Source organism: Megachile rotundata, chromosome 6 (genome assembly GCF_050947335.1).
Source record: "Megachile rotundata isolate GNS110a chromosome 6, iyMegRotu1, whole genome shotgun sequence".
Classification (NCBI taxonomy): Eukaryota; Metazoa; Arthropoda; class Insecta; order Hymenoptera; family Megachilidae; genus Megachile; species Megachile rotundata.
Window position 1 is genome coordinate 17435894 of NC_134988.1, and position 20318 is coordinate 17456211.

At 35.6% G+C, this 20318-nt stretch overlaps 1 protein-coding gene across 5 annotated transcripts in view; it reads right to left on the minus strand.

Moving 5' to 3' along the window:
• The window catches only part of Hrb27C (Heterogeneous nuclear ribonucleoprotein at 27C), a 31153-nt gene that overhangs the window by 8389 nt on the left and 2446 nt on the right, over positions 1-20318 (minus strand). For 3 of the 5 annotated variants that reach the window (XM_076532634.1, XM_076532632.1, XM_076532633.1), the window contains exons 4-7: positions 19073-19155; positions 18203-18593; positions 16941-17141; positions 15043-15201 (exon numbers count right to left, since the gene is read on the minus strand). In XM_076532634.1, the coding sequence (XP_076388749.1) occupies positions 15043-15201; positions 16941-17141; positions 18203-18593; positions 19073-19155 (834 nt within the window). Of the gene's footprint in view, positions 1-5844; positions 14887-15042; positions 15202-16940; positions 17142-18202; positions 18594-19072; positions 19156-20318 lie in introns of those variants that run through there. The other 2 variants (XM_076532635.1, XM_076532636.1) reach the window with 2 other exon arrangements.

Below are 20318 nucleotides of genomic sequence, written 5' to 3' on the forward strand. Positions count from 1 at the left end.
TATGTTACATTTATTATCACGTTTCTATTTCGATCTAATTATAATTCTAATTAAACCTAAGTAGAACCTAGATAATTCCAAGTTGGAAGCGCCTCACACGCTGAATGTTTAACTTAAAGCAAGCTGCTAATTATCCTAGAGCCCCCGGCGCAGGAAAGTACCGAGGTCCCACTCGAGTGAATTTGAAGAGAAACAATTGCATGGCACGGAACATGTTAAACGTCCATTCAACGCGTTCTCTCGTACGCCCGTATATCACTTGTTGTTCTATCTCTCTTTAACGAAAGAATTAAAATTACAACGACTAATCAACGACTTAGATACGCGTTCTCTTTTTTCTTTACTTAAAAGTTACGGAATAATTATGATTCTCACGAGAACACAATGGTTGGCATTTAGTTGTTTCGTTAAAAAATATCGTCTCGCTCTATTTTAATACTTCCCTACGCAACGGTGTCTCCTTATGTCGAGTTTATACGCTTTAATTAATTCATTAATTAATTAGTTAATTAATCGATACCTTAATTAGTGATCCTACTTGCCCGGGTCCACGGCTCGATAATTACCGTCGACCATGGAAGGTACAACAACCGTATAAAAACGGGGAGAAAATTCTACGTAATTAATATATTGTGTCGGTTCTTTTTCTTTATCTTTTTTCCATTTGAGTCAAAGATGAGCTTCGTTTTCTTTTTCTCTCTTCGTTACTGCGTGTTTAAGGTACTCTGAGAATAATCGTTAATTTATAATACATTTGTACACAACTTATCCCTTAATCAATAATTATATCGATTTACCTACAACGTCGTCGTCCTGATCTCCTCTCATTCGCTCGGATCTTTCTCTAACTTTCAAACACACACATACACACGATTCATACGCGTTCTCTTTCTTTCAACACTCCTTTCTCCCTTCAATTTTTTTCCTTTTTTACGATTACGAGAATCCCGCGATCGAACGATCGATCGCGCGATTTTAAGACACGTTCAAAGAGCCAGCTGTTTCATCGAAACGCTAACGTGTAACATTCGACGAACAGCATCGAAAAGTGTGAAGAACGAAAAAGCAAGGATAAAACAGCACGAAAAGAAAAGAAAGATCGAAAATGATTGGACAGTTATCGAAAAACGAACTCTGTATTGCCCTTAAAACTATGAACTATATCGCTCGAACAAAACGACCGATTCCCAATTTCCCTGACACGGTTAGCACTTTTGGTATACTTTCGAGTATTTAACGATCTCCCCCCTCCCTTCCCGTGAAATTCACTATTTCATAGTACTTAACTTAATTTCAAAGTTTCGCTCTTAATCAACTATGACCTTTTGTGTATTTTTTAGTTTCTCGATTCGTACAATCTATCCCTTAGGCGGAGGTAACGAGTTTCCCGTATATTTTTTCATTTTCCTTTAATCATTTATCGTGTAAACTAGACCGTTAAACGTTAGATAGCCTTTTAACTATTTTATTTAAATATAATAAACGTGATTAGTCGACGATGATAACCCTTAAAAAACGGCGTTCGTTTAGTATTTCGAGGAGTTTACGGTGCTCGCGATAACCCCGCTATATTAAATACAATAACTTTTTTGTTTAAATCGTTTACTACGCTTATTTATCTATCTACACGTTCGTCATTCCTATTATTTGTTACGTTAGATGCAGCCCGTTTTGTTTTTTTCTTTATCTTTTACATCTTGCACACCGATCATTCGTCCACGTTCGCTCGACCTCATTCTCTCTCTCGTGTAACGTTAATTAAATTGACCAACATTCGCATTCGCGCTTCCCCTCTCATCCGTCAACCTCTCTATTTCATTCTTCATCGTTAAACGATCTAATTAAACGTTTTACGCGTTCTTTCTGGCGCACAAACTTAATCTACACCGATACACGCTCGAGAAGCTGTAGATATAGTAAAATAGTAAAGCCATTGCTCGTAATCCATGATAATTAATTAATTAATTACAATAGAAAATAATAACAACAACAGTTACAGTTCATCGTTTAAGTGATACTACTCGTAAATAGTTTAAATAGTCTGATAAATCGTAGCACAGTACTTTGACACTTCGTCTATCCTTAAGAGTTCTCGCTTTTCATTATTTTCTTTCTGTTTCGCCACATTAAATCTTAAGCCTAAAGTAACACGGCAATATTTCCAAATCGATGGTTCGCTGGAGAAAGAAGCAGAGGCGCTTTAAAGGTATACGAGAAATTTTTACCGTTCAACGCGTTGACTGCCATAAACCGATGGACGTCCGAGACCAATTAACTCTGTACGCAATTATTTATACTCTCTCCTAGTCACACCTTGAAAATTGATAGTCAGTCATTATTTTCTATCGAATACAGAAACGTAAATTTATAAAATACCGTCAAAGTGTTAATACAATAAAACTCGATATTTTCTTTTCCTTGAAATATTTTACGACCCCCATCATGATAGCCAACGCGTTTGCCTCCTAATTCGATTACTCTTCTTTCGTTTATAATCTATGCAGAAATAAAAAAGGGTCCTCTATTTGCTTCGTTCTGTTTCCTTTAAAGGGCAGTGGTCGTTGGACGTATTTTACCCGGGGGAGAAAAATACCGCAAAGAAGTAAACAGTCGATTAAACGCGAGAAAAGTAAAACTTACCGTAGGATCGATTTAGAATAACATACGTATTTCTGCTTTTTTTCTCTTTTTTTGGTTTTTGTCCGAGAGCGTCAGTCTTATTAGGACCGTTTAAAGGGGCTCGTGTCTTGGAATGAGCAAAGTGAATTTATTCTCAGCCTTTCGTTATATTTTTTGCAAATTATTCGCGCACCCTTCGTTCAGTCGTGGATACGGGATAAACGTTACGCGTTCAACTAATTTTACGATTAATTAATTAACGTCTTAGCAAATAAAGACAAGGGAATCTTAACGCGAAATATTATAACCAACGTTCTATCGAAAATTCGTTCCAACCACCAACCGACCCTGATTTACGTTATTCGGTTCTCGATAATCGAATGTACGGGAACCTTCGTATTCGCGATTGTTTCGCCTACGTACACACGTATATGATAGATGCACATTGAAACATTAAACATTACTCGATAAAGTAGAAACAATTATCTATTCGACAGAAGGATTAGTGCATACTCGTAACAGGACTCGTAAACAGTAGTATTCGTGTCGAATTTCAGTTTATCGTGCCGATATCGATCTACAGAGCGTTTCAGGAGTATATCATCAATTTTTCAAGAAGTTGTCATTCCAAACCCAAAAGTCTTTGGATCACTGATTAGTAATTTAAATTAGTAATTTAAAGTAGAATCTTTTGTATTCTGAACGACTTAACATGCTTGAAACGTTGAAAACTCGCGAGACACTCCGTATAAATCGACCAGTGTACACAGAGGTACACTTGTCTGTGATAATCTATAAATCGAAGTACAACAAAGCGAATGCTTGCGTGTACAAAATGTCCAAGTGTATTCTTCCCGTCGTTTTCTCTTTAACGGAACGACGTTCAGCGGCTAACAGAAGCGACACGATCGTCACATTTGCGAAGAAACTCGTGGCCAAGCGGAAGTCACGTTTGTCACGAACGTCTAAATGCAAGGATGAACTTATTTTTACGAACGACAGGAATTCAGTGAATAGAAAGACACGTCACGCGTAACCACCGACCTGAACAACCGTCGTTCCTTTGATTCGGTCATCGATGACCTTTTTACTTTAAATCCCTTAACTAATTAATTGATTCGTTCGTTAATTATCCGTAATAACGATCTAACAGGTTTTGTATCTCTCTCTGATCTGGACGTACCGTCTAAATATATACGTTAATCGGTAAATTCTATACAAAGAGTAAAAGTATCGTTTAAGGCTCTTTTATGGTTCTTTCTTACCGGAAACCTCCATCTTCGCGTTAACCTCTATAGCCCGTTCGTGTTCGAATCCCATCGATTCTCGATGCTTGTACTTCTGCCCGTTCCCGATATCTCTACGAATTATCACGATTATGATTAACTAGTACTTTAATCGAAAACGTTTTTCTTTCGGGTCCCGAATTGCTTAGAGGCTGACTTACTTAAAGAGGAGATCTATCGGGTTTTCTCGTTTTGAATGATATACCGTTCGAACGCTTCCATAGTAAATCATGCGTTTTCCAAGTCAAAAGAATTTTCTCTCGATCGTGTACGATCTCAGTCTGCAACGGTTGAACCGTCGTACAAAAATTGGCTAGATTATCGAGCTCTCTTTCGTTTCTTTTGATTTGTTGCGTGACTCACGGGTCGCGAGAAGTGGAAAGGTGCATTTCGGTTGGATGCGAACGCGCGTGCTTAACTATACATGCGTGAAACTCGTAATATCCCTTAGCGATTTATTAAATATATTACAAGAAAGTAGAATATATATCTCGTCGACGATTGCCTGGCTGTGATATATCGGCTAAAGAGCGGAGGACTTATCGCGAAAGGACCGACTTTTAGGAACTCCAGGAACAAAGAAGAAGCAGCTGTCGCCTCGTGGAGAATCGTCACGAGGTACGATTTGTTCGTTATATTCGAGAATCCTTACGAACGATTAAAAAACACCTTATCGTTTCCCTCTCGGTCACGTTATCTTTCTGTATCGTTTTTAATGCTACGTGTATCCTAAGAGATGCCTGCGAGTTAGTTGTATCCAAAGAGTAGTTAGATTAAACAAATTGCTAGCAGCTTTTTTATCTTTTCCTTTTATCCGTCAAGTTCACGTGTGTACGTATTCCAAGAACAAAGAACTCGGTGAACTGAATCGTCCATTGTCTGCTAACAACCCACGACTTATTAACATGATTAACGACTATTCTTATCTCTCGGCTTATCACGGTTGTTTGTACGGGAAAACGTAAATGATAGGTCCGGGCAAACGTGACGATCACGCGATCGCAAATGTGACGATAATCGAACGTCTCGTGAAAATCGTTTCGACGATATTTCTTGAATCCTCGCGAAATCAATGCGATTCTCGTGTTTGAACGAACATAATTTTGCGCTGGTATATACATACGCGTACATACGCTGTTTCGAGCACTGCGCCCCGAGAACAATTCGATTAATAATTGAAAATGATCCGACTTATCAGGACGTTATCGTATTAAATATCGTTTAGGGAGGTAAGATCTACACGTTCAGTCTCCATGAAATAGTTTCTCGAATAAACTAAAGTCTAACCAACTATCGTTAAATATTATAACGCGCAAATCGTGTCTGTACAAAAGAAAGATAAAGATTTCTGTGTGATCGAGATACGATTGGCATGCTTCGAAAACGGTGCACACGTGTCGATCAAAAATTTACTTCGATAATAGGATCAATGCTACCCCTTGTCTCCCTAATTGCTACGGCTAATTTTAATAGAATCTCTCTCATTCGTTCACTTTCACTCTGACCCTACCTCACTCTCGTCTCCCTCATCTTCCTTCCGTCCATTTTTCCCTTCCCTCTTAATATTCTCCCAATTAACGTTAATTAACTTGTCGCGTCTCCTCGCGTACAATAAGCGAACATTCAACGAGTAATCTACGTACACCATCGTCATCTTCGTTCTCGTATCTCTCTTTTTTTTTGTCGCGAACTACGATCATCGACAAATTTCCTCGATGCAAAGTAGTACTTTCTTTTCTACCCTCTCGGCTTTTCAGTCGCGTCTCAACCCCTGTTAGACTCGTAGAAAATTAAAAACAAATGAAAATTGTGGTGTGTACGGAAATGTGTGTATGCATACATATATATATACATATATGTACGTGGTATATAGACACGTATATATGTCGAGCATTTTTACGTGCATACCCTTTGAACGAACAAAAAAAAAAATAATACGTACGTCCCTATATCGATATATTTTCTCCATCTGCATTTTTTTCCTTTAAAGATATACATTTACACGAGCAGACATACGAGTGCGTGTACATACATATACGTTGCAATGAATAATATAGATACATGATAGAATAGCATGTAAACGTGTGTTTTCTCAACATCTCTCTCTGTCTGTGTGTAATAGCAGTAATTAATAATAATAATAATAATAATAATAATAATTATAATAATAGTAATAATAATAATCATAATAATAATAATAGTAATAATAATAATAATAGTAGTAGTAATAATAATAATAATAATCAATGATCGTTCATTAAATCGTTACTATCAGTTAACGCGCATAATATTATAATGTTTATCGCGACAAAAAAAATATCCTTTCTCTCGCTCTCTCTCTCGCGCGCGCGCTCTCTCGCTCTCTCTTTCTCTCTTTCTTCCTTTCATATCTTTTCTCTGTTACTTTATAATTTTTCGCTCCGAATTTCTCTCGTGTTTACACCTCCTAAATATATTATATCCTTTTTCCTTCCTCTCTCTCTTTATCCTATCCTGTTTTTTCTTTTTTTTTTTATTTCTCACGTTTCTCTTTCGATTCTACATCTTTTGTTTTCGACAATTCCTTAAAGGAGTAACCCTTAAGGGTAAGAGACAATGCGCTTTGGCCTGGTACATTTTATTTTAGAACCACTGCTGTACCGACAGCGGGTTGTTCGACTTCCTCCGTTCGTGTATGTTTCATCTACTTCTTTCGTTTTTTCAGTTCTTTAACTTGTTGGCTGTCACGGAGGGAACGGCACGCTAACATCGCAATAGAATCGTTTCATTTTTTTATATAAAAGCTCTGCTACCCGATTAACACTTTGACGAACTTTTCTACGGACTTTCGATACTCACCCTTCAATTTCCGATCTCTTCGTTTCTAGCTAATTGTATCGCGCGTTAATTACAATTCGTCGATTGTATCACGCGTCGATCACAATTCGTCAATCGGTTATTCCCCTCCCTAAAATATCGTTCTATAATCTCTCGAAATTAACAGAAAATTAGAAAAATCATTGATTCCACGAGAGGAACGATCGTCGAAGTGTTAATACATTAAATAATCCGACAAATGCATCGTGCACGTGCATTCCGCTTAAAAAAAAATTGCAAAAATTTTGTCCACGAATCGAAGGGTAGGTAATTAAATAATCGATTACCGTGGCAGTCAACGCGTTAACGCGTTTCCTGTTTCTTTCGATACCTACTTTATTTCTCGAGTTCGTCGTAAGTTCGCAACCGTTCGTTAAACACTGTCGAGAAGTCGTACATCCCCTCTGGGTACAGAGGGTTGTTTATTTTTAGGGCACTGGGAATAAGATGGACAGAAAGCGTGCGAGCGTAAAGATCCTTATAAATGTATCCTTAGGTCTGAGGCAAAAAACACGATGAACATTGGATACGTTTTTTTCGCCGTTATACGAGGATCACATCGGCCATTTTACGAATGTTTTATTTCGTTCGTCGCGCACGACATATTCGGCCGATGCGACCTTTAATTATATCTTACTAACACAATATATCGTTTGCATTTTTAACATTTTTCATCTCGTTCCACGTTTTATCTATTCGTTCCACTATAAATATATTCTAAACGTTTGGCTCGTAGGGGGGCACACGATCTTACCAATATATAATGCTAAAAGTTACAAGTATACAGGTCATGTTATTACAGTTAACAATTTCATTTATTATCGTTACACAATCGTCAATATTATCGTCGACTTGTTTTATCTTGTTTCCGTGTATGTTTTCATCGTTTTCATTGTTTCTTTCTTTAATTATTTATTTATCCTTATACCTCACACTAAAATATGATAAAAGCATAGATCGATCGATTAGCGTTCGTTCAATGCGAGACAAAACATTCCACAAACTGTAGGAATTCCACTTCGAAGCGAGTTAATCCTCGTGTTTCTTTATTCTCGAGTGAAATCAAGATCGCGGCAACGCGTTTAATCGTTTCCATTTCTTGTTCGCGTCTCTCGTATTTGGCGGCTCTCTCGAGTAACAATTCAGGAAGAAAATGTACTTTATCACTTTATCTATTCTCGATCAATACACTCGCGGTTTCGTTAAGAATCTTTATAGAATTTTTCTTCTCCCCTTGCTATCGTTCCCTCCCCTCCTAGTCCTGTGTACCAACCCTTTATCACCGAATGTCAAGCATTTAATATGGTGTGAAACAGCGTGTGTATGTGTGCGTGTACGTGTGAACAGGTGTGTCGATTTTTCTTGCGCACGCGAACAACCGTTAACCCTTTCGTCCCGAATGGTACACGGTATGTACATTTAGGTGCAAGAAAGGACTTTCTTGATTAAGAGTAAGCGTAAAGAAAGAAGCATCCATCACTGGTTTTGGATCCTGAGGAAACTCGAGGAAATTCTAAAGAAATTCTAGGAGAACCTTAATCTAGACGAGCGGTGGATAATTTCTTGCCCTAAATTTTTTCTTGACCAAGAAAAACCTAAATTGCACACGATATCGCTAATATTCTACATTACCGATGGTATACATACCACCTTAAAATCCTAATGGTACGCTATCTACCATACTGCTACCCCAACAAATAAATCTATTTTTCACGACAAAAATCTCTAATTTCGCTTGAAAATAGCTATTAAACTATGTCCTATTTCGTATCTAATAAAGGAAGTTCGTATTCGAAGACGAAAGGGTTGAAACAGTTGGTCTATACCAATCTCTTACACGTCGATATAAAGTTTCTTTTTCTCTCGCACTTATAGCAGGGCACTTAACACAAATGTACATTTAGAATTTCCTTTCTTATGTAAAACTCGAAGAGTTAAGTTTATGTTTCTTTCTTGTTTAAACCTCTACGCGTCTCCGATTCGCTACTGTACAGAGTCTCGTCTTAATCGATTCCTTTTTTATCGAGACAAGGGTTTTGTCCTATCGGACACGCAGGAAAAATCACTTTACGATTCGAGTTTAACGCGTCGAATGCCGCAATGGAAACGCGCTATAATTATAATTACTCGGAATACGATTGTTTCGTTTTAAAATTTAAACTATTCGCTTGCTATCTTATAAATTAATACGGTATTAACGCTATTTAGAATTTCTCTTTCTCTTTCGGTTACTCGATTATAGTGAATTTGTTGGAGACGGCCACCTGTGACCCCTGCAGCATTCGACGCGTTAATAGCTTAACTGCATCTACTGTAAATGTAATTTAGAATATCCTTGTGTTTCTACCGAGTATGTGTGGTGTATGTGTGTACGTGTACATGTGTGAGTGTACGTCTGTATATGCATATACATATATGACACACATTCTATCCTTTCTTACCATGTTAAACATCCGTTTCTTTCTCTCTGACCGATTTTTATCTTGTACCGATTTCTTTTCCGATTCTCTCATATTTTTTTTCTCGTCGTTTCGCTTGATCGTGAAGTGCTAAACGAATTGGACTTCAATCGACGTTTATTTCTCTTTGTGCCTCACGGTGATATAGATACAATTGGCAACAACTCGAAACGTTAAACAAATTTTTAAGATCACTAAGCGCGTAACCGAACCGATAATTTAAGACAAAAGCTCAGGCAGTGGTATTTACGTATCACCCGAAAGATTTGTGCTTCGAATGGGAGTAAACGATATCGACGTTGAAACTGAACAGAAAAGAAAAGAATGAAGATTGTTTCGAAACGTTGTTCCTTGCAACTTGGAGAAATGGTCTTTCCGATTCGTGGCAAACAACACACATACCGTATCGAATTTCGATGCTGTTTTCTCGCCTATTTGACAATAAACAAGAAAAAGAAAAGGGAGGGGAAATGCGAATGTTGAAGAGTCAATCGAAATATAATAATATAAGCGTGTAGAAATGCAATGGCCAATAGGTCGTTGTGGTATCAACTAATTATATTATTAATATCCATTAAAAATTACGATTAAACTCATCGATAAAAAATTGTTTCTCGTATAGATTACAATATGAATAGTAAGTATTTAAGTATAATATTTAATTATAATGACCAGTCTTCAGTGAGCGGGACGTCGAGTATGCGTTAACGTTAAAAAACAGACATGCAACGTCCCCGGAATTATAAATATATTTTATCGTTTCTCATCGTTAAATATTGAATGCTTAACTTGTTCTTTTTTTCCACCTTGCAAACCTAACGCATGCGTTATTCGTTAAATTAAGAGAAAAAGGATTTACCCGAGTGCACTACCTAATTAAATTAAAACGATAGACCAGTACCTAGATTACAGACAACAAAAATGTTGGTCGAGAAAAAAAAAAGTAATAGAGACAATCCGTTAGTAGAAGCTATGAAATGCATGAAGAAATGGGAAAACGGTGTTACGACACAAGGCAAAGATCGAAGATTAAATATACATATACGTACGACTGTAAAGAACAAAAAAATTATGGAGAATACTAAAACGTGTAAAAGTGTAAAAGTGTAAAAATTACAAATATCTAACGTGTTCGTTAAAATTGATTTCTTTTTTTTTTCTTTTACTCTCCCTGTTGGTAGTGTCTTAAAAGTAACGAAGAATTAAATCTACGAGCTGTCTGTGGTTTTCAATACTTAAATCTTAACGTACAATTAGTATCTCTCTCTCTCATTCTCTCTCTCTCTCTTCGAAATAAAAAGTATTTCAGTCCTATATGAGTCAACAATAAATAATTCGCGAGTGAAATCAATCAAGCACGATACCGCTCAAAGATTCGTTAAAAAAAAAAGGGGGGAAAAAAGCAAAGAAAATTATTGTGTAATGAACGAGTTGGGTGTTTCATCCCGAAAGAGAATAAAACGTATCGATCTAAAAATATAAATACAAGTCTTGAAGATTCTAAGAATAAACGAACTTAAGACAGGGAGGAAAAGAAAAAGCAAATGAAAAGAAAAAAGGAAAGAGGATAAAAGACAGTAACAACCCTGAGAGCAAGTCGTGATTCGCGATACGTGTCGTATCACGAATACGACAGGTAGTAACAACGGCTAGAATCAAAGTATTTTTTCCCTATTTGCTACGTATTACGTTAATTAGATGCATTATCTCTGTATTGAAAAATACTAATAATATTACGTTAAATATAAATATATTATTTGTTTTATAATTATTTATCGTCAATTATTCAAATAGTCCCGCTAGTTCCCGCTTTCTTGTCATCTCATTTTCGGTTTATTTCAAATCCTTTTCTATCGATCTCGTATCTCGAATTACTTATACTCTTCCGTACCCTAAAATATATGTATATACAAGTGCGGCAAGGCAGCCATTTTTTCTACTTTGTTATCATTTTCACCGTATTTTTCTATTATCTCTTTCTCTCTCTCTCTTTCTTTGCCACTCTAGAATTAAGTTAATCATCCCTCTGAGACTCGTTTAATTATAATTATATAAATTAATTTACCTCGCTTACCGATTGCCAACAAACACATTAATCACCGATAAACGTCTCTAATAAATGAAATGTTATATAACCACTTTCTCCCAACAACGTTCTTCGCATACACTTAAAAATTCGTTAAATTTATACGCTTTAACTTTATTTAAAAATCGATAAATAGTAAGGAATACAATACAGTTATTAGTAATAATTATAATCATAAATCGATATACTAGTGGTTCTTGTTTCACGTTTCTTTATTATATTACTTTTTTCTTTTTTATAAAATAACTTCTGAAAATCAGCTGTAGAGATAAAACTTTTTTATTTTTCCTCTCTCTTTGTTAAATTTGTCCACTCTCGCGTTCTCTCTCTCTCTCTCTCACTTTCTCTGTCGCATTCTCTCACACTCTCTCTCGTATCTTTCTCTCCCTCTCTTTCTCTCAAGTAGGTATTAAATAATGTGTATTATTTAGAACAACCACCATAAAGTAATCGCTTTGTTTTCTTTTATCTATTTAAGCTTCTTATTAATTTACTATTTACTTGGATGTTCAAACAACTTGTGGCCTCTGTGTGTTTCTTTCTTTTGTTTTTTTTATTTAAAGTAAGTTCACTTCTCGATGCGCGTAAAAGTGTACGTGTTAAGTGTGTTTATCTGTTATGTGTATGTCCCGTGTAATTATTATAACAATTAGTGTAAAAACAGTTTCGTTTGATTGAGCTCCCTACTACTCGGCTTTTCTTGTCTTTAGTTATTTTTCTTTTTTCATTTTTTTTTTTCGTTTGTTAGTCAGTAATTGTGTTATTGCGTTGATCCCAGAAGTTTCCACGAGTCGCGTTTGTTAATGCTTTCTCTTCATCCCATTGACTTTAACGTATCCCTGGTTCTACGATACTATATGATACTGTTAACAATAGTTTCAACAAGACAAAAATGTGCCGAATCGAGACGCGAAACGGCAACGAACGTCTGATGGACGCGTAAGGATAAGTACAGATGTAAAAGGAAAAAGATATCTCGAATGATCGAAAAAACGACAAGAAATACAACGATACGTTCGATCGAAGGTTAACATCGCGAAGAAAAGGATCTCTCGTTACGAATCGACAAGAAAAATGAATAGATGCTGTGAAAATAAGAGAAAAAAAAATTATTACCGAAATGAACTAAACTCGTACTTGAGATCATATCGAGGGGAAGCTTACACAAATTGATTGATCGATTATTAATTGTAACCTACGAATTATATACGTGTAACCTCGTACAAAAATTTAAAATTACATTTAGCGTAATACTTGCGATTCTTATTGACAAAGTAAGACACAACGCGACCCGCTCAGTAATAAACATGAGCATTTGAGAGCATTCTTCCGAAATATTCATTGTTTAGAACTATGGTAAATCCTACAGAGTAAATACAATTAAGTCATATATATTTAATCAGGTAGACTTTTCAGATCAGCGGCCCCCCGCCGAGAACACCGTACAAATTATACAAATACCCCTCCCTCCAACCTTTAGATACCATGATCTCTCTCTCTTTCATCTCTAATATCTTCTAAAATTTAAACACTTATAAGCATCATCGTACAATATTTGTAATTATCATAGAGACAATAATAATATAGTGTAGTTTAGTGCAATCGTAATGGTTGCAGTAGGAGCAGTCGCAACAGTAAATAGTGGTAAATAGCCTGTAAATAGTTTTATAATGGTAATAGTAGTATAATAGTAATTAATTATCATAGAAGTAATATAATAATAATAATAGTAACAATAATTGGTAGCCTTAAACGTGTCTAATAATTAACTATTATAAATCCGAGGTAAAATATAAACTAGTTTCCATATTTGATGCAAATACAGCCCGTACAGAAACCTGTCTGACGGTCAAAATGTTCATATGATACAATTTTTTTTCATTATTATTTTCTTTTCGTTAAAATTCATTATCGTTTCTTTCGTTTCCTTCTCGTCCTCTTCCCTCCAGAAATGATGAACCCTCGAATACAATGGAAACGGAAAAGGACCAGACAAATTAAATAAGAGTCAAAAAAAAAAAGAAAAATGAAAGAGAATACAGATAAACAAATTACAAATACAGATAAACGATACGTCTAAGTTACTATTAGTGATATGACGTGAAAAATAAACGTAAAAAATAGAATAGAAAAATATGAGAAGAGAACAGAAAACATGATCGAGGAAACTGCACCCTGCTGTCAAAGATTTATAGATATACATACATCGTATTTAAAATGATCTATTTATTTTACACTATCCTCTGTTAGGTTAGGTTATAAGTCAGCCTGTGTGAACACCTTACTTAATTATTTCATTAATTACTGGTTACTTTTTCATACTTTTTGTTATAATCTTCCTTCGGTTATCCAGCGTTTAACAACTATTTTTAATAAATACGAGATCGTGGAGGGACGGGTGTCTCGAATGTGCAAAGTCAATCGATGACCTTCCATCGGAGACCATAATATTAATATTTCATTTTATTTTAGGTATTCTTATTTTCAAATTACCGAAGTGTTCGCTAAAAATATCCAAGAGGTGAACGAGCATCGAAAATTTGTGCCATCCATTGAGAAGGAAAATTCTCAAAACAAGGGAAAAAAAGAAGGGGGGAAAAAAAACAGAATAAACGAGTTCTCATTCACCTCTGCTTAAATGCTGTTATAAGTAATTAATGATCAGCATAATATCTTCCTTATATATTTCTTTACACTCGCTTCGTTTTTTATCTTTTGTTTCTGCTTGATTTCATTTATTCCATTCGGTCTAGTTTAACTCTTATAATACTTCTATGTTCCGCTTCCTACCCTCTATCCCAGTGCCATGTACAAAAATTCGCTTGCACCATGGGTGTTTTTATCCTGGCATCTATTCAGATGATTTTACTGTGTTTTATATTTTTTATAATCCGTTTGTTTTCCACGTTACTTCGAAACCAAACAAGATCATGAGCCGTCTGTTCGCAAGCGATCAATGAAATTGATATTGCATGGCAAACACGAAATTAACCCTTCTTCGGATCGTGGAGGCCGTAAAGCTTACTTTAATTCGTGTGATTTTCTATCGTTTTGTAAAATTTCCAAAAGGTGCGAAGCCAATTCGTTCGTACTTACCGACTCGGTAAAATGTACTTAACGAAATGTTGACCCTGCGAAGCCAACTGTCCAAAGAAGAATTAAGATAATATTTTATAAAGTCGTCTATAATTTTCATTCGATTATTGTATCATAATAGATCTGTAGCATAGGTCACCAGTGACCACTCAAGACATTCAAAGTATTTAAAAAAAAAAAGGTAATAATAAAAATCGAAAACCAAAGTACAATCGCTCACGAACGATGCAAACTGGCACGCTCGAGACATTCCTTGCCAAATGAAAAATCTCAGATCCAATAGTTTGATCGAATGTATAATCAATAATAAATTGTTAAAAAAAATTCGGTAAAAAAGTCTCGGACTAATAGAGCACCAAAATATCCTAAAAACGAAGTGTTATTTCCCGCGTAAACAGATCCAAAGAATGTCCGAAACTCGAGCACCAGAATCACGATCGATACACCACGCGTGTTGTATGGTTTTTCTTGTTCTCGTCTGAATCTGAATATGTAATAAGAGAAAAAATGATAACCCACGAGCAAGGCCAAGCCATTCAGCGCATATCTCCGTCACGGGTCAATTAAAATGGTCATGAGGTGGGCCACTCTTTGAAATCAAAGCCTTGCTGGGGTTTAGGAGCGCTGGCGGCATACCCACCTTGGTTGCTTTCTCCTGCTTGATACGAACGTTGTGGGTAACTGGTGTCAGCATAATTACCATATGCGGAGCTATAGTTAGCGTAATCCGGAGTCTTGGCTGAACTGCTACTGGACCCAGGTGCACCTGAGCCGGTGGTCTGTCGCGAATACATGTCACCTGGAACATTGATTCCCATGGTGTTATGCAACTTCTCCACTTACCTCGTTTCGTTTATTAATGAAGCTGTGGCACTCTTGGCCTCAGAGCACATATATTTTTAATACTCGTGAAAACGATGCACTCATCGACACAATACTACCGACGAGCTATTTTGCGCCCTCCAATTTTCGCCGAAATATCGCTCCGTTTAATTGATATACAGACGATCGAACGTACATCAAACGTACATCGTAATCTTTTTAATCGTTCGGGTGTTAGTGTTATAACCGAAATAAAATCGAAGTTATAGAACAAAACGTGTACCGAGATCCTTACAATTCGACGTATTTTAAGCATCTCTTAAGCGTACAATTAAACAAGCGTCGAGGGTAAACGATTTCTGATTTAACGAGGAGAGCACATGACCATGACTTTTAAATCTACCTCATTTTATACTGCAATGAGCATCTAACTTAATCCTTTGTGTCTATGATTCTAGGTCGTATGCTTTCCTCACAAGTATACCGAAGTGACTATCGCTGTATGATGAAAATTGTATAAATATTAAATAAATGTAATTGAAAAATGGATCAGAACTAATCGGAAGTTGCTTAAAGTAATCGAAGGTTCAATATCTAAATAACCATGAATTCGCCGCAAACTCTATTAGGTAGGCAATAAAGGAAGTGAAAGGATTGAGACTAGGATTGCACTATCATTACTGCGAATTGTTATTTAGAAGTCTTGGTACGAACATGAAACGCTGCTACGTATAGTCATAGGAACCAATTAACTACTTTTCGGGAGGTATTAAAATAACGACCAATTAAAGTAGAAAGAAAATACTTGTATTGGTTTACATAGTATAATGAATGATTAAATGCGAAAATGCGAATGATTACATCTTACTACGATATTTTTTAAGTATGTGTAACAGTGACAAAAATAATTCTAAGCGTATATTTACATACAAACTAGCATTACAATTATCGTATTCTAAATAAAATACATGCTCTCTGGTCGAATTTTCTATACATATAAAGAAAAATAAGTATTTGGCAAGCGACGTGTATTTCAAAATCCGCAGATGATAAAGCGAATTGAGAATCGTGCAGATACAAAAAGGAACAAGGGATTTTACGATGGGATCAAAATTTTATTCGACAAAAATATGTGTCTTCGTTTTCATTCCTCCAACTCCATAAATCAATTACATTAACACGTTGTTAACCCATTAATTCCCAGTGATCGAAAATACAACATAATCCTTTCTATTATAAACAGTTATACACGCAAGTGTATACACACTTATACAGTAGACTCTTGTTATATTGTCAACTGCAAGAATATTCTCACCCCCTTCGTAACAATATAACAAGAATTCAATGTACTAATTACTAAATAAGTACAACTAAACGACGAAACTTTGTAAAAAATACACGTACACAATTCTGGGTATTAATGGTAAAAACATACATTGTTAGATTCCCAAATTCTTACTGTTACAATATTTTGCAATGAAATGTTATTAACAAGCAATGTATCGCGCCGATTATAACAAAATACGATAAAAATACCTAAGGTGAGCGACAATGAGATCCCAAAAAAAATCGCAATAATATTTCATAAAAAAAAAATGAGATAAAAAAATGAAAGAAATTTTAGGAAACATGACAAAAGCTAGGTGAAAATGGAATTGCACAATGTGAACTTATGGAAAGGGGAAAGAGTTCGTTTGATTGAGCTTGAAGGCTTACCCTGCGGGCCAGAGGGGTTCGAGTTGGAGTTGGGCTGCGAGGAGTTAGGCTGAGGAGGCTGAGGTGGTGGCTGGGTCCCAGGTGGGGGCCCGTTCTGTGGCATGTTCCAGGAGTTCCAGGAACCCCCGGGACCGCCCCCCGCAGCCCCGCCAGTACCCGCTGTGGGCCCATAGCCCCCTGAAGCGGCCGCCGCCGGCCCACCTGCGATCATCAACCACACAAAACACGTGTCACCGGCCACCATCTTCTGAAGCTTTTCCTTAACTTTGATCGACCACTACAGTGCCAATTGTACTCCGTAAAACGATCATATTTTAATTCAATTTTCAGAAACAAGAATGTACCATGAATGTACAATCGTGGATTCACAATGATCTTTCTATAAACGGAAAGATTTTAGCGATCGAGGTCAAGATAATTCAAATGTTAATGAGATATCTTAAAGATCTTTGGTCTTGGCACTGAAACGGTTCGATCTTACTCATGAAATGTTTTTAATGTTTCTTAAACACTGTGTACGCTCGAATGTCGCTCGACTTAAAACGTTTATGCTTGCTTCCTTGAACAGATAACACGAAATTATAACTCCGATAAAGGTAAATTTACGATGTGGAAACAATTAAGTTATTTATTTCGTATTGACGTACGATTTCGCTTTTTTTTCGTGAACTTTGCATTCTTCGACTTTGCGCGAGAAAAATAAAAAGGAAGGATGATTGCACGAAAGACTGCGGAAAATCAAGCATAAACTTTGTAAATAAGATTATGGAATTCAATGTTTCGGAAATGTCTATATCGAAACAGTGTATTATATCGAACTTGACCGTATCAAAATTGAAAAATGAGTAGAACCATGTGTAATGAATTGAATAATAGAGTTGATAGAGTTTTGAAAACATTAATCTGAACTGACATAATTAGTTTCGATATACACTCGATATTTCTCATGATGTCCTATCGTATTCTCTTTCCAAAATAACAACCTCCAGGTGACACAAAAACATTGATAAATAACCATGTTCTATGTTTTACATTTCCGCCTAACAGTCTAAGGAGGATGGAATGGGAAAGGACAGGATCGAAAAGTTATTAACTTTCGTGACCTTATCTTGAGATATCGAAGGAAAACCATAAATGCAATAATCATTCGCGTATGAGAATCATAGAAATGTTGAAACTACCGTGGAACAAATGTCCTTAGCTTTGATTTTATTAAAACAAGAATGATCCGAATTTGATTGGTTGAATTTAAGAAAACTTACCGTAACTTCCATAACCTTGAGTGGCTGCTGCAGGTTGGACATTGTAACTGTTACCCCATTGATGGTGTGGTGGTGGTGGAATTTGTTGTTGCTGAGGAGGAGCAGGAGGTGCACCCCAACCTTGAGAATTATACTGAGTAGTATACCCAGCGTATCCACCGGTCTGAGGACTTGTACCCCAACCCTGATACTGTTGCATCATGTTTCCTGGTGGACCCATCGGGCCACCCATCATAGGTCCACCCATTTGTCCGTTTGGACCACCCATAGGTCCCATATTCCCAGCCATTCCCATTGGAGGTCCACCCTGTTGTGGTGGACCCCACTGACCTTGATGACTATCATTCATTTTGCTCGAAGAATCTCGTGGTTCTGCGCGTTTGATTTCAACCTGAAATCAGAAAAGCAAACATTGTCATTCCTCTCGATAATTCGAGCCAGTAAATATAGTCGGAACGACTTAATTTTGATGGAATTTGAACAATTCCATTGATAACATTAACAGATGTTCACCGTGTGTATATACGTATATATATATAAATATATATAGGTAAACTTTTGAAACTCGCCAAGTCTTACATAAATTCTAAATATATTCTAACTTGTAATTTTTAATATAACGCAGAATAATTAATAGTATTCTAAATGATTTTCTTTTAAATTGGCACTTACATAATAAAAACTAAACATACATTCGTTAAGAGTAACATAGCAATCGTGTAAAATAAAATAAGTACTATAACTAACACGAGCACGTAAAACTATGCGATATGTAATAATAAATTAATAATAACATCGTGTACTTATTATTATTTTACATTACAGTAAATCTATTAATGTGTATATACTAGTGTGTAGGATATGCTATACCTGTTTTCCGTTCAAGTTGACGAAATGCTCTGCTACACATCGGTCCACCGCATCTTCATCCTCGAAGCTGAGGAAGCCAAATCCTGCCGTCCAAAGGTGAGAGTATATCAAAACGTGCCCCACACATTTATAGAACAAATACATTTTTCTTTTTTTCTTTAATATAACCCCAATATGACTAAACTTTTACCAATCTACCGTCAACGTTACAATTCGTTTTTATTATATTTTTATTTGTACATGTTCATTATTACATTGAGTAACTTTGTACTGTGTCGTTAACTATCGTTAATTTTAAAAAAATATACTTTTAAGTTACATGTAATTTTAGTACCAACTGAAGCATGCATCTTCAAAAGTTATTTAATTCCTACTGTACAAGAATTTATATACTAGCGTTGTTTTATACTAGTGTCTTGTATGCTCATAAACTTAAAATACTTAATCTAGAAAATTTATGATGGCTGATTTGAAGAAGCTGTCGAAGTACGATTTTATTCATTGCAGATAGTTATTCCGATATTAAAAACCATCGGATTAAAATAAAGGAAGATTATTAATTTCCCCTAAAAAAACGTTGTTAAATTATATTTGATATTTTCAACATGGCATATTTACTCACCCCAAATAATTATTATGAATCATATTCGATAAAATATACGCGTTAAATACACAGTTCGCGATATGTCATTTAAATGCTAATTATGCGAAATCATACATGGTATTAGACAAATAAGATGCATGAAAGACAAGACCGGATTTGAACTCATTAAATACACTAACTTCTTGAATGCAGCCACCAAAAATCAATAAATATGTAAAGTAGAAAGGCAACAATGCCTTTTTAGGTGAATATAGATATGTACTAAATATTTAACTATAAAGATACCAGTGTTTAAGCAAAAATTTTAGAATATTAACAAGCCACTGAAATTAATCATATCCTAATTTTAATGTTAAGAATGTAATAATTATAAAATGTATATTTAATTTTAAGAATAATTTTCTATACATATATGGTGATTAAAGATAAATATAACTAAATGAATTTATTATTCATTGGACAAATATATAATAAAAAATAGAATTTACAACGTATCTTATTAGTAGCTTAACTTTGACTTAAGTTATGTACATGTAACTTATGTACTTAACAACCTGACAAAGCCTTAAGCTATCCTTAATGAAACTTAGCCAAAATTCACACTATGTATAAATATATTTAATATAATTTAATATAACATAA